Source organism: Neltuma alba, unplaced genomic scaffold (assembly GCF_004799145.2).
Source record: "Neltuma alba isolate B1F8T4 unplaced genomic scaffold, ASM479914v2 tig00010970_pilon, whole genome shotgun sequence".
NCBI lineage: Eukaryota > Viridiplantae > Streptophyta > Magnoliopsida > Fabales > Fabaceae > Neltuma > Neltuma alba.
In genome coordinates, this window is record NW_021635733.1 from 197,221 (window position 1) to 213,198 (window position 15,978).

The following is a 15,978-nucleotide window of genomic DNA, read 5'->3' on the forward strand; positions in this document are numbered from 1 at the left end:
CTCTCCCACAATAATGGAATCGATTCCCTCCTCGGAAGGGGTAAGATATTTGTGATAATCTTTTGGACTCAGGGATTATGGCAGAGCTGGTGTTAACAAGAGGTAGAAGAAGAAGAAGAAGGAGTTGCAGAGTGTGCATGGAAGCATGCGATTATGGGAATTCCTTACGTTAGAGAATAAGAGTGTCTAGTGGTGTTTTCGATAACCACTTATTGTGACAGTCACAAGAAAAGACAGGATGAGGAGAAGAGACAGAACCTAATGGAGTTTCCTACTTTTTCTACTTTCGGTGCTTTGTAACTTTGTTGCTTAGTTCAGTTCTTTCCTAAATGTACGTCCTACTCTGCATAATACATTATGCTAAACCTATACCAAATTATTAAACCATATTGAATCAGTGAATCTCATCTCTTTCGTCATTTTCATCATAACACAAACACACTACTCTTCCCATAGCACAAAATTAGCTCGATTAGATTAAAATTTTTATTTATTCAATTTCATTCCTAAGATTTAGCGAGCGTAGATGAGCTAGACCATGAGATCAAATTTGAACTAGCAGCTCTACTAATGAAAACACAATAACAACAATATCGTGAAGATATGAAGTTCATATTTTGGTGCTTCCTAAAACGTGATGCCCGATAATTATTTAACACAGAGCTGCCTCTTCTTCCTTAATTTATTTTTCCTAAATGTCCTATTCTGCATATTATAATATGCTAAACCAACCAATTCAATTAATCTGTGAAAGGGGAAAGCCACCTAACCTGTTTAAGAAAATCAAACGCTACCATCCAAAACAAATTAGGATCATCATTTTGTGAAGCTGGGAAGTAGAAAACATACTCTGTTGTGGCTGCAACAAGGGTTCTGGTGTTGGTGCCTCTACTGGGTCATCAGGAAAACAAAACCCATGTTGTTAATAGCTTTGATTAGGACAGAAACATGTGAATCTACCAAAACTTACATCGTACCCACATCTCCCACTTGAAATTCTGCAATCTTCACACTGCCCTTCTTCTGTTAGTTCCCATATAACCTCAAAACCTTGACCCATAATATGACTAGGATCTACAGGATTTTCCATGATCTTTCCCCAAGGCCAAATTCAATTCCAAATTCTCCACACCTCCTGCTGAATGAAGGAACTGATTTATAGACTCAAAAAGGTGACTTTCCCATTATCAAAAACAACCCTTCATAGTCTTTGACCTTGGTCACCCTACAGCCACCCTAATTTTCCACCCCTTTCTCCAAAATAGAAAGTCAAGGTTCTGACCCCCAAAAGCATCTTTTCCTATTTCCCTAATTTTCCAAAAACAATCCTAACACTCTCTCTATGTTCATGTTTTTAAAGGAAGTTGAGGTTCACTAGAAGCGTATCCAAAGGCTGTCATGTCTTCCCCTGTAAGATTAGAACTTGGAGGATTATATGATTTTATGAGATAACTCTATAAAGCCGGATTTGTTGGCATCATTTCATTCTTCATTGGGGTTATTTTATTTTATTTTTTGGGATTAACACATTGGGTGTGCTTAAACTTATATTTCCACTATAATCTCAAAATAGATCAAAATAGGAGGGGGATGAGGATTTATTTAAAACCAACTCCTTCACAGATCAAAATTATAAACAGGGAAACTTTTATCTTTCTATACACCTATCCTCTCCTAGCTATCCACTCTGGCGGGTGAAAGAAACTTGAGACTGAGAATAGGAAGATTAGCTGCTACTACTGCCACAAATGATGGTTAACTTGCTGAGATGAGCAAGAGAGAAGATCACCACTCAATTGCTAGAATTTGAAGTTGTAGAGTTGCTTGCCAAATTAGAATCAAGTGAAGGCGGAGGCAGATCATTCTTGAGCAACCCAACATGATCCGCAGAAATATCCATCACCTCCGGCTTGCTCCTATACTTCCCATCACTCTCTATATCCCTTAGCATCTCTAGAACTTCCTCCATTGAAGGCCTCATATCCTTCAAATTTTGCAAACACTGAAATGCCATCTCTGCCACAGCATTAATCATCTTCCTCACCTTTTGATCCGACTCAAACCCGAGCGTAGGATCCACCAGCTCATGCAGTGCCCGGTTCTGGATCTTGTTGATTGCCATGGTGGATAGATTGACCTCCTGTCGATGACGTGTGATGTCCACAGCTGGCAATGATGATATCAGCTCAATCAAAACCACACCAAAGCTATACACGTCACTTTTGTCAGTGAGCTTATAACAGTCATGGTACTCTGGGTCAACGTAGCCTGGAGTTCCTTGTGGGGCTGTGGAAAGATGGGTGACATCTTCTGGGAAGAGACGGGACAATCCAAAGTCTGCAACTTTAACAACAAAATGGTTGTCCAGGAGGATGTTGTTGGTTTTGACGTCTCGATGGATGATGTCTGAGGCATGAAGGTATGCCAAAGCACTTGCAGTTTCAATAGCTATGTTCATTCTGATATTCCAAGGCAGTGAGCCTGGCTTTGCTCGATCGCCATGAAGATGATCCGCGACTGTTCCATTAGGAATGTACTCATATACAAGAAGGAGTTCGCGACTGTGCCTAGAAGTGCAGCCATAGAGGGACACAAGGTGTGTATGACGCAAGCGTGTCAGGATCTGAACTTCGTTTATAAATTGTTGTACTCTCTTGTAATTGTTCTCATACAGTCGCTTCACTGCAACATAACGGCCGTCCCGAAGTTTACCTGGACATGATACATCATAAGATTAAGGAAAGTCAGTACTGACAGTTATGAAATGTCAGGATTCTAGAGGGACTAAATTCGCAGTATTACCAAAGTATACTGTTCCAAAACCTCCATCTCCAAGTTCTCTGGCTGAATCGAAATTGTTAGTGGCCTCTTCAAGTTCACTGTATGTGAAGACAAGGACCCCAAAATATTTACTTGCATTAATCTCAGGATCCTCTATCTTCTTGGAGGAAACAGAAGAAGCAGTACGTGATTGTATGCATGACTTTGCATAACCGGTCTTCTTTCGACGTTGATAGAAATAAAAGAGAGTGAGCATGACAAGCACAACGACTGCAGCAGTAACGCCACCTGGGGTACAGAATGGTAATGACTTTAAGTTAATGTAATTGTCAAAGAAACTACTATAGCGAAACACAAAGTATGTTAAGAAAAGAACAAAAAGCAGATCTATTACCTACAATGACTTTATTTCTCATTGAATGTCCTGTTCCAGCAATAACACACAAAGAAAGCAAAGTGGGGTTAAATACTAGCTAGAATATGCATATTAAGAAAGAACAAAACAAAGGATACAGAGATAAAAAAGTTATCCAATTTAGCAATGGGAAATCATGACATGCAGATGAATGCATTAACATTTACCACTAACTTTTGAGATGAGTTGTATCCTCATAGAAGCAGCAGAATTTATATTTAAGAAAACCACAGCGTCTACTACTTTTTACAGTATCGAAAATCAAATTCAGGTGCAATCCATTTCAAAGTAAACGCCAAGTTTAAAATTTCAGCTGTAGCTCGACAAGCTAGTTTAATTATTAATACCATATATTCACACATTGATCACATCAGTCATGAGCTGGCACTTATGGGAATAGTTTTTACGATACAGTGTCTCCTCGTGAAAGCTGCAAGAAAGGGGGGGGCAAAAAAAACGATGATTGACATCTCTTACAAAACCTACTTCGCAAGTGGGGGAATCAATAGGTTCTTTGGTATAATTGTTAGAAAAAGACATCTCGGGATCCTAGATAACTAGAAATTGAATAAAGTTGTAATTATCCTAGAGAGAAGGGATGGCATTTTTCCTTACACATTTTTATCTTGTCGATTAAAGAAGCTTTTGCAGGAAAGCTTCTTTAATCGATAAGATATGGACAGGTCTTTAATCGATGTCAGGGTGCTAAATAATATTATTTCTGATCTTAAATATAAGAGTTAGTTAACGATTTAATTTGATTATAAGATCCTAATTTATTTTGTCTCCCATATTTATTCATTTTTTTAAAATAGTCTCATAATGGTAATTGTATATGTTAAAAGGTTTCTATTCTAATGAATATCAATAATAAAGGTATTTTAAAAAAGACAATATTTATTACTTATAATAACTAATATAATTTTCTTAATATTCGTAAATTAATTATCTAACTTCTATATTAAGGACCAGACCTAGTAGATCATCTTGTATATATGTTTTCCTGAACTTCTTAGCATCTTTGTGGACTTGTCAAGGTTTTCTTCATTCTTTCTGGTGGAAGGGACCAGCAAGGACCAATTAAAAATCCTCACTGCAAACTATATCCATTATCTTGCAAAGTTGCAATATAAGTATGGAGGCCCCATCTGATGCGGTTGAAGTTAGACCATACAGAGAAGAAACAGTAGGAGCGATGTGGCCATTATCATCAATAATGGTGGCAGCGCAGAACCTAAATTGCCCTCTTCACTATTGTTTCTTTGGATAGCCCCACTCCGCATCCCAACTAAGTTAACTATTTGGCCGTGTTGCAAGATAAGGAAGACGTGTTGGACTGGAAACGCGGAAGACGATGACTTGCAAGTCAATGAAACTACTTGGTTGACGTCTAAAATGTCCAAAATACCCTCAGTATTTAGCAGTTTCCAGACCAATAATTGCCCTCGTTCAGTAATCTAGCCTGGACAAGTCATTTTCTTTACTTGTAATGGACGTCTTAAAGCTATTTTATTAGCGATGACCCTAAGTTTCTCATCAAGAAAATTTGTCCATAATTTATGCACAACACAGTGAAGAGACATGCATGTTCCGCGGTAGACGCCATCTGACAATTAGTATTCAAACTCAAGCATGAATGTTGAACAAAAATTATTAGAAATTTATTACCAAGGGAAAACACGCAGAGAGAGAGAGAGGGAGAGAGAGAGAGAGTAGAAAGAATCTTTGAAAAGAAAAGTCAAACCAACCCTGCTGAGAAGTAAATAGAATGTGGGTTACGTTCCTTGACCCATTCAAATTATACACATGCTTGGAAGAGTTTCATCCCATTTGAACTCAAATTAATTATGGCATCACATTATTTGTTACTGGAAAAATTGAAGTGCAAAATAAAACTCTCTATGAAATAAAGTTGCGATAAAAATGAGATTTAGGATTTATATGAAAAAATAATTAAATAGTTTTAAACTAAATTTAATTAAAAATAAAATTATTGTTGAAAATTTATAAAATTATGATGAATAATTTTAAAAACCATTATTTATTTTTTAACATTACAAGTCTCCAATGCTCTTATCATATCTAAAAAGCTAACAATTTATAATTCTAAAACGCATAAATAATCTAGAAAGCAACTATATTAATTTTAACTTCTCCGGAAAAAAACTAATTTTTGGGGGAAAAAATTTGCCAACATCAGTTTTTAAAGTTTTTAAACACCTTGTTTTTTTGGAGAATGGGAAAGTATTATTTTGATTTTCATAAATCTATTACCGGCCACTCTGGCACGACCCCGCCTGGAAAAGTTCGGCCATTCTCGGGGTGAAAGAAAAGAAGCGATGGAGGATTGCTAGAAGACCTCATCAGGAACCAAGGATGCTGAAGGTGTCAAACTTGATCGTCCCAAGAAAAGTTAAAGCATAAGCGCAAGAGAAGATGGATTCCATTTTATTGAGTTTTACTGGAAACAAGCCGCTTGGGCGTCTATCCCCTTTTATCCAATTGAAGGCAATCAATTTGAATGAAGGCATCTCTGTACTAATAATTAAGACGCAACAATCACAGCCTCAAGCATAGCATAGCTAAGTATGAATTTGGGAAGTAATGAATGCACACTGAAATCATAAAAAATGAGAGGAGGTGAAGAGGCGCATACCGGGAGAGTTTCTTATTATAAGAGACATTTGATGCTTATAGCATGTTCTCATATATAAAAAACATTTAAAAGTTGTCTCTATTTTTTTGTATTGATTTCCTATTTTATCCCTATTTATTTTGTCTCCAACTCATACTCTCTCTCCCTCTCACTTCTCTTTCTTTTATAATTCACTAAGGAGTCATATTTAAATATGGTCACATTGGGGAAATTTCCAGTTGTAAATGATTAGGTTTTCTCTTTCCTACATGTGTGGTTTTATATTTCTATTTTTTTCCTATTAAAAACTTTTTTCTTTTCCCTGTTCAAAGGTTTTAAGGTTGATTGTAGATGTAGATACTGTTTTGGTATAAAATATGATAAATTTTCAAATCGATAATTAAAGCTACCTCATTAAAATTTAATTTGAGCGTACTACAACCAAGAAAAGTTGGATTACTGGTAAATAAAAACGAGCTGGGTACTATAGCAGATAAATCATATAAGAGCAAACAGGGCGACCAAGCCTTTGGTTTGTTTCATCATGGATTGGGTACTTTATTTGACTAATAACTTTCAATTTTGTTAAGACTTCAACTATCAAATATTCCTATCAAACAAGGTAAAGGCTTAATTAACAATGTGAAAGTGAATGAACTGAAATAAAATACAGAAAAATCTAACTTCCTAAGAATGAATCATGAGTGCCTCAGAGAGTCTCCTTAGTGACATCATTAACTCTTGTTCGTGGAGAGTACTCGAAAATCTATGATTCTCTGTTGGAAACTAGCAAGGAGTTTTTCTAAGTGATCTCTAAAGATGTAACAAATAAAAAACGCCCATGACAATAACAGAACACTGATTTGCATGTCGCAGAGCAATGGCCTAATAGAACGAACAGAGAAAGAAGCCATACTTGCAAAAGCAGGACAGGCCAAATCACAAGGTCCGTCTGATTTGCAAGTCGCAGAACGATTCCATTCATTTTTTACAGTTGCTGTAGTCTGCAATATTCTGCACATTAAACGTTATCCAAAGGAGTCTTCAACTATGCAATGCCACCAAAAGGGTCCACAATGACACTCCATGTAACCGGCTCCTGAAGTTGAACCCGACAGTGTTGAACAAGTTCTGGGAATCGAGGCAACAGAAATTGACCCAAAAAAGCAAGCTTTTTCTCTATCATCCCTGCATGTGATGTTGTTCCAGCCGATGGAATACCCAAGGGCACAGTCATAGAATATGGTCATGTTCACAATGGTTGGATCGAAAGGAAACAGAGTGTTGTCCAAAGAAGTGTTGGCGAAACGGAAAGAAGAATTGTCGTAGGTTGGGATGTCTTTTCACACTATTTGACGATAAAACGAGAGGGATTGAAATCGATGGAGCTGAAGTTTTGAGAGCCAAGTTGGATGGAAGCGATGTTAGGGGATACGCACGTGATTTCGAAACCATCTCTCCCACGGTAATGGAACCGGTTTCCTTCCCCGAAAGGGTACGATATCTGTGATCATCTTTTGAACTCGGGGATCGTGGCAGAGTCGGTGTTAACAAGAGGTAGAAGAAAAAGGAGTTGCAGAGTGTGCATGGAAGCATGCGATTATGGGGATTCCTTACGTTAGAGAATAAGAGTGTCTAGTCACTTATTATTCTGACAGTTAAAGGAAAACAGAGGATGAGGAGAAGTGACAGAACCTAACGGAATTAAAATAATTATTTATAAAAAATTTTAAAAAATAAATCTTGACTATCTAAATCTCATCTGCATGGTCCAGTTAAGATGAGCTCTGAATGCTCATCCTTAAGATGAGCACCTAAACTCATTTCAAACCTAACGGAATTTTTTACCTTTTCCTATCTTCAATGCCATGTAACTTGTTGCTTAGTTTAGCTTTTTTCCTAGATGTACATCCTGCTCTGCATAATACATTATGCTAAACCGATGCCAAAATATTAAACCATATTGAATCTCATCTCTTTCATCATTTTCATCATAACACAAACACACTACTCTTCCTATAACAAAATTAGCTCGATTAGATTAAAATCTTTATTTATTCAATCTCATTCCTAAGATTTAGGAAGCGTAAATGAGCTAGACCATGAGATCAAATTTGAATTAGCAGCTCTACTAACAAAAACACAGCAACAACAACATCGTCAAGATATAAAGTTCATATTTTCGTGCTTCCTAAAACGTGATGCCCAATAATTATTTGACACATAGCTGCCTCTTCTTTCTTAATTTATTTTTCCTGAAAGTCCTATTCTGCATATTATAATATGCTAAGCCAACCAATTCAATTTAATCTGTGAAAGGGTAAAGCTACCTAACCTGTTTAAGAAAATCAAACGCTACCATCCAAAACAAAATAGGATCATCGTTTTGTGAAACAGGGAAGAAGAAAACATACTCTGTTGTGACTGCAACAAGGGTTCTGGTGTTGGTGCCTCTACTGGGTCATCAGGAAAACATAACCCACGTTGTTCATAGCTTTGATTAGGACAGAAACATGTGAATCTACCAAAACTTACATCGTACCCACATCTCCCACCTGAAATTCTGCAATCTTCACACTGCACTTCTTCTGTTAGTTCCCATTTAACCTCAAAACCTTGACCTATAACATGACTAGGATCTACAGGATCCTCCATGAAACTTCTAGCTGCCTCCCCAAAAACAGGAACTGTAAGACTAATTCCGCATCCCAGAGCGCTCCAGTTAAACCATCTATCGCTGATCAGCATAAAGTATGCTTTGCGAGGATTACCATTTACGGGGCAATCAAATGTCATGTTAGTCGATAGATTCACAGGAGGAGGCGTGTAGTCTAAAAATTCACAGTCATATAATATGGTAGAGTTTACATTACTGGAAGTGTAGTTGAAGAAAGCATAACCCAACGTGATGTTGTTGAATTCGTTCGGACAGTCAGTGCCCCACAAATCCATCCTTGTTATTTTAAGAGTTCTAGTGGTTGAATTGACATCGATGACACGAAAATTCTGGGACGCGATGTTCATAGTAACATTGTCTCCTTCACAATCCAGCTTGAAGCTTGGATGCCCACAATACTCAGGCCGTGAATCGAACCAGAATGGATAACTAAGGTTGGTGAAGTTTCCGCAGTTAAACGGCTCGCAATCTAAGAACCGTTCATCAGCAATGGCGAAATATTCTGGGAACAAGAGAATGAAGAAGAGGAAGGTCTTGAAGAGGAGGAGTTGAGAGGGAAGAAGACAATTAGGAGGACCCATGTACGGCATGATTGCAACGGAGCTCTGTGTTTGAATGGCCAATAGCGATGACGGGAATATAATTAAATCAAAGTCAAACTATAAACCCTGCATGTAATTGGCCTCATGAGGCTCAATCTAGATGGCTGTAACTCCTTGAAGGGCACACGAATTGGAGACGACGGCTCATATACCCATTAGCTTCACACCTACTGGTTTGGATTAATACGAATATTATGAATGACGCAGAAAACGTGGAACCTTAGACCATTCCATATATGAGACTGGACTTTTATATAACATTACGGCGTATGACCAAATAATAATAATAAAAAAAGAGCACGAGGGGTGATTTTAAGACGAAGGTTGATGGAAGAGATGAAGGGTTCTCTCTGTTACTAATTATTTTGAAACAATTATCTCCCACATAAAATACTGTGTCATTTGTTGGTAGACATTAAACAAAACGAGTTTTATATACAAGCGGTCCATCAAATGTCATTTCAAACTGTTGACCATTATATATTCCTTATTTATTAGTCATACAGTCAAGAGTCAAGGTATCTAATTGCCCATTTATCTATTAGTCGTCCTTTTAAAAATATCAAAATATGGCTCTTTTCTCACCAACAATTCCTTCGTTTTTTTTGTTTCTTTCCAATAGGGCCTCGATTGGGCTATGTCGTTTCTATTTGGGCCTCAGATGTTTTGGGCTTTCACATGTATGAGGTCAATAATTGGGCTCCACATGTCTAAAGAATTCCTCTGCCGCGTGAGATCAGGCAAGACTACAGAACACAACTTAGCCACAGAGTGGTCCCAATTAGAAAACTCAATCTTACGATAGTACCAGTCATTAGTCAGTTTGAAAGTTGAGCTTCCTATATGTTAAGGCACAGTTTCATCAAAACCGCCTCATCATCTACACGTAACTACTACCATAGTTTTCACAGGGCAAACCATGTCAGAAGAAATAGTGCTAATAATTTACCTTTCATTCCATGTGCATACAAATTAATGGCAGATTTCATTCATGCATGCAACAACAACAAGAGAGCAAGAGAGAGAGAGAGAGATTATTCAAATCAAAGACCAAGGATATGACGGTCTAAATTCTCCGTGAAATCAACAACAGACTGCTGAAAACTACTTGCTATAAATTGCTTATTAATATGAAATTTAAGCCTCGCACTTCATTTATGTGCAAAGACACTAACGGGAAATTAGAGAGAGAGAGAGATATGAGATGCAGATGGGATCAATTACAAGAAAGAGAAGTTACCTTTGCTGCAGCTTTTGGTTGCGATACTGCCATCCCCGCAAAAGCATAGCGTCTTATGATTGGTTGGATTTTGCCCACAAAGTCCTCCAGATATCTCACACTCAGAGCAATCCATGGCTCTCCGCCAATCAAGCACAAAGCCCTTGCTCATAACTTCACGAAACCCAGTTGCCAAGGTATCACTACTGATCTGTCCCTGCTTCGCCACTACTACCACCACCTTCTCCGCACATTCTATATTCAGCCCATATGTGTCCCACGGCGTCGTCTCGACATATGACTGCTTCGATCCTTCATTTTTCAAGCACCGTATGGGGTCGGAAGGAAGATTATTGACTTTATTAGATACGCTGCAATTGAAGTAGAAAGTCAGGTTCATATTCAGCTGATTATTAACACTCAGTGGGAGGTTTTCTAAGCTAACATTGTAGCGTGCTCTGGGGCAGGTTTGGTCCACCACATCCGTGTCCACAAGTGTTACTGTATCATCATCGTAGTTTATATCTGTGACATAGTATTTGTCGTTTGGAAGACTGATGATGGGTCGGCCATGTTCGGAGCATTTGAGACCAAAATGAGGGTAACCGCAGTATTCTTGGGCGGAATTGTTGTTCACCCAGAAAGGATACCGAATGGGAACTCCATTACCGCAACCAGCAGAGGGGGAACATATTGAAGAAGAAGATACTTCCACAATACTGCGCATGAGGCAGAAGAAGGAGAGAGCGGCAATGAAATACAGGGGTTTTGACATGATAATCTATCACCAACTGGTGCTAAAAAAATATGTAAAGACGGTTCAATATATAGATCGAGACACAGAAGGACAGAAAAAAGAGGACCAATTTATAGTGCTAGTGTGAAAAGAATCTATATGCTCTAAGAAAGAGGGGAAGGAAAGTCTAGAATGATCATTTCAGGGGAGGAATAAAATAAACTAGATTTACTTTTTATTCAAATAAAAATGAACTGGTATATGTTTGTAGGAAGTTTCTGTGTGCATGAATTGGGTTGAACGTACGAGAAAAGATAGAAAAAAATTTGGTAAGACTGAAGACCCGGGTCCAGCTGAAAGTTGGAAGATATATTTTCCAAAGATGAGATGGCTACTTGTGAGACAATAATGAAAGTAGAAATAATAATGAAATTGAAGTTTGAAGAATAAAATAAGGGAAAGCGCGTGGGCAACACGTTCATTTACTCATAACGATTGTCCGTTTAGGATATGATAAAGCAATTTGAAGGATATTGAGTGCACTTGGACAAGTGGGAAGTGAATAAATAATGTGAGATTTGTTGGGGCAGGGGAAAACGGTGGATGTGCACCAATAAAGAAATACACAACTGCATCCGGCAGTAGTATGATATTCACTAAATTAATCAATCGTTCAATCTGTGGGCTGGGTTGGTCCTTCGTTGGGTGTCCTCCATATCTGTAAGACTTAAGTTATGTACGTGCATTGGTTTTGCATTTATTGATAACACTAAGTAATATATTTATGTAGAAGTTGAAATTTCCAAACGATTGCGCTTTGTTACTTCCTATCCATCCTTTACGTTTTACTCCCCCGGTGTTATTTATGGCAGTAGGACAAGATTTTTATTGGTTCCCTTCATTAAACTTTAACAAAAATAGATGTAAATAGTTATTTTTCAAAAAGCATATTTAACGTTATTATATTTTTTAAAAAAATTAATGTAATTTAAGATTTTTCCCAATCTATTAAAAATGCCCCTATAAATAAAATCAAAAGATTAAGCCTTCGAGGAGTCACTTACCTGGTGTTTAGTATGAGGGAAATAGAGTAGATGAAAAATTTTAATGAGTTAATTAGAGAAGTGGGGTATTAAAATTTTAATAAAAAAAAGATGTAAGATAAAATAATAATAAAAATCAATTAAAAGCTTTTAACCTCACTTCTATAATTTTTGAAATCGAGCCTATTAAAACTTTTCTTCATCGCCCTTCTCCTTCCCTCCATTTCCTTCATGCCAAACCACCCTTAACCAGACCAATATAAATATATGCTTAGAGATCGATAATGTGCAGAGCGGAGGATTATCATCCAGAAAACATAACAAACCTAATAGTAGATCATGATGCCGGGTTAGCAGCACTTGTATTGCGAAAGGCTTTTTTTAAAGTTAAGGTGTAATTTTAGCAAGACAGTTTATCTTAAGAACATGAGACACCATAAAGTTTATCTCTGTACAAAAATATATATAACGTTGTTAAAAGGGAGTATCTGGTATCACGCCGTTAACATTTATTAGTACACAGTTAGTGAAACCAATAAAGTCAGTTTTAAGGTGTATTTTTAATAACAAAGTTTACGTCAAGAGACACTGGGCATTATAAAGTTTATTTGGATGCAAAAATATATATAAATTTTCTACAATGAGAAAAAAAAATAACAAAATTCATCAACTTCCATAATAATCGTTAGTTGACTTTACTCTTTTAAGTTCCACTAAATATCAAATTTCTCTCCATTCATTCCTACTTCCTCCTTTTCTTAGTATAATAGACTAATTTGAAAAAATTAAAAAATAAAATAATTATTTAATTATAGCATATATTATATGATCACTCTAAAATATTTGTATGCATTATTAGATTATATATTAGTATATAAGCCAAGGAAATTAATTCATAGAAAAATGATAAATATAATATTTTAAAGTAATTTCTTTAATTTCTTTAATATCTTCAAATTAATTAACTACGTCTTATATTAAAAACCAATGATAGTATTTGGATGCAAGCAATGAATTTTGTATTTTAGAAGGAAAAGATGACATCTTGGGTAAATACATATAAAAAGCTTAGAGGTTGAGAAAATAACATGACAGGGAGTGTGTGCTAACTATGATGAGAAAAATAGTGGTGGACTTGGAAGTAGGAATTGATGGAGAAAAATGCAACACTTGGTGAGACCCAAAAGGATATCCAAAGTTAACAGATGTTTTATCAGAGTTGATAAATTTTTTTTATTTTTTTTCTTTTTTAGAAAGTTTATGTATATTTTTGCATTTAAATAAACTTTATGATACACAATGCCCTTTGATGTAAACTTTATTGTTAAAAATATACCTTAAAACTAACTTCATAGGCCCTATTAACAGTAAACTAACAGACATTAATAGTGAGGTGCCAAATGCCCCATTTTAACAATTTCATGTATATTTTTGTATTCAAGTAAACCTTAAGGTACATAGTACCCCTTGAGGTAAATTTTGTTGTTAAAATTACAACTTAAATCCTTTTTTAAATATAGCTATTTGATCAAGTCAAATTCAAGTACAGTTAAATTTAATTAGAAATAATTTTTTTAAAAACATTTATACATTCACACAGATTTGAATGTGCTTTAAAGGTAACTTACACTACCACTTTGAACCAATTATGTAAAACCTTTTATAATGTACTTGTTTAATTATTATTTGAGATCCTATTGGGTATTGAATATCGTACTTTTCTCAACAAAAATTTAAATTTTAGTTCACCACATCTTGAGGGATAAACCTATTTCACTAGATCCAACCCTATTAGTAATTATTGTACTTTTGTAGACACTAGACAATTATTGCATTTGAAATGGTAATTAAACAAACAGGTTCAAGGGCCCAGTCAACAACCCAAACTAAATGGGCCCAAAAATGAGCCATTGTGCAGGTTCCAAGAAGTGGGCCATGCCGCTTATCTGACTTATAAGTCTAGCCCAAATTAATAACCCATACCAAATCGGAAGTTTCATTGCTTTGGGCTTTTAATTTTTAATTTTCCCAATTTCTCAATTTCCGTCTCCCTTGGACCGAAAAGGTGGACAATTTCATGAGCCCACCTTTAACTATAAATGCTCACTGTTATATCTTTTTACGTTGCATCAGACTAAAAAAGATATGATAGGAGTAAAGGGAGATGTGGGTAATAATGAAGGGTTTACATAAATTTTTATTAAGTTATAAACTGGTAAAATTGAACAAAGAAAAAGCAAAGTTGTGATTGTCAACTTCAAGAGGTTGAGATGGGATTGAAGGTGATGCAAATTTTGTCACGAAAAGAAGGGGTGGAGAATATGCTGTGAGGAGGCTAGGGATATGCTTGAAGATTTTGGCAGCATGTGGATGCTGAGACAACACAACAAATGATAGGAGGCGATGGTCTCACTTTTCTTTTCTTATTTTGGTTATTCTCATAAAATAATAATTATTCTTATATTTAATATAAGAGCGAGATTTACTTGTAAAACCTCAGTTTATTTCATCTTCTAAATTTATAATTATTTTTTCAAATTATCCATATTAAATTTACATAGTGAGAACATTTTCATCAAAAAGCAGTTTTCACTATGAGTGATTATTAAAGAGGGTATCTTAAAAAGACTAATATATTTCTTTTACAAATAATTAACTAAGTTTCCTAATATTTGCAAATTAATTATACAGATTCTACATTAAAGATCAGAGGGAGTATACCCTCTTTACTCTCTCTGATTTTTAATATAAGATCTAGATAACTAATTTATAAATATTAACAAAATTAACTAAATTAGTTATTTATGATAATTAAACATTAATTTTTCTAAAATATTTATTTAATAACGTGTAATGTAATTATCTATTCATAAAATTCCATTCACTATAAGCAATGAATACGGATACTTTAAGAAATTATAAAATTAAAAGATAAAATTATATCTTATATTTAAAATTAAAATAAATGTTTGAGTTTTCTTTTTTGCTAAGCAAATATTCTTTCTGTTGAAAATAACCCTGTTTAAAATATTATTAAATACTAAATATAAACAACTTTCTCGTTAACATTCAAACCTTGATTTTTACGAGAGACTACCCAATTGTAACAGGGTTAATTAATCTGCAAGTCCTTATAATTTTAACTAATTTTGAATCAGGTCCTTATAGTCTTTTTTCTTTTTATCAAATCCTTATACTTTCATATGTTTTTAATTAGGTCCTTGCACTTGTTTTTTTTTTTTTCATCAAGTCCTTATAAGTTTACCTTATTTTTAATTAAGTCCTTGAATTTTTTATTCTTTATTTTATAAATTCTAACAGTACTATTCTATAAAAATAAAATAGTATATATTATTTAATATTAGTTTATAGACAATAATATTCTAAAAATAATGAATTATTATAATAATTTTATTTTTTTCAACAAAAAATTTAATTGTTCCGAAAAATTTTCCTGAATTAATTATTTATATTACTTATTTTTATTATATAATTATTAATTTAATTTAATTATTAATATTTTATATTTCAGTATTAATCTATTTAATTAAGTTTATATTTAATTAATAAATAAAAATTAAAACTACATGGACCTTATTAAAGATTTAGTGAAATTATAAGGACTTAATAAAAAGAAAAATAAGTACAAGGACCTAATTAAAAACATGTGAAAGTATAAAGATTTGATAAAAAGGAAAAAACTACAACAATCTGATTCAAAACCAGTTAAAACTATAAGGACTTGTAGATTAGTTAACTCCTTGTAACAAATATTTGATCCCCGTCCCTACTTGATTGTCCTATGCGGCCGAAATAGCACTCATTGGTGCTGGGCCCCTCTCTGTCCCATCCCATGTGTTTCTTCTGTAC

The 15,978-nt window shown here is 35.0% G+C and overlaps 1 protein-coding gene across 2 annotated transcripts; it reads right to left on the reverse strand.

Annotated features, from left to right (window-relative positions):
- Positions 1–1,534: 1,534 nt before the first annotated feature.
- Positions 1,535–11,161, reverse strand: LOC114760331 (LEAF RUST 10 DISEASE-RESISTANCE LOCUS RECEPTOR-LIKE PROTEIN KINASE-like 1.2). 2 transcript variants are annotated; one of them, XM_028949591.1, is made up of 4 exons: positions 10,351–11,161; positions 3,176–3,205; positions 2,803–3,069; positions 1,535–2,712 (listed from the first exon to the last, which is right to left on the reverse strand). In XM_028949591.1, the coding sequence occupies exons 1-4, from the start codon at positions 11,102–11,104 to the stop codon at positions 1,793–1,795; spliced, it is 1,971 nt and encodes a 656-aa protein (XP_028805424.1). In that variant the 5' UTR covers positions 11,105–11,161; the 3' UTR covers positions 1,535–1,792. The 2 variants fall into 2 exon arrangements, with proteins under 2 accessions (XP_028805424.1, XP_028805425.1); XM_028949592.1 differs by lacking the exon at positions 3,176–3,205.
- Between the last annotated feature and the right edge of the window lie 4,817 nt (positions 11,162–15,978).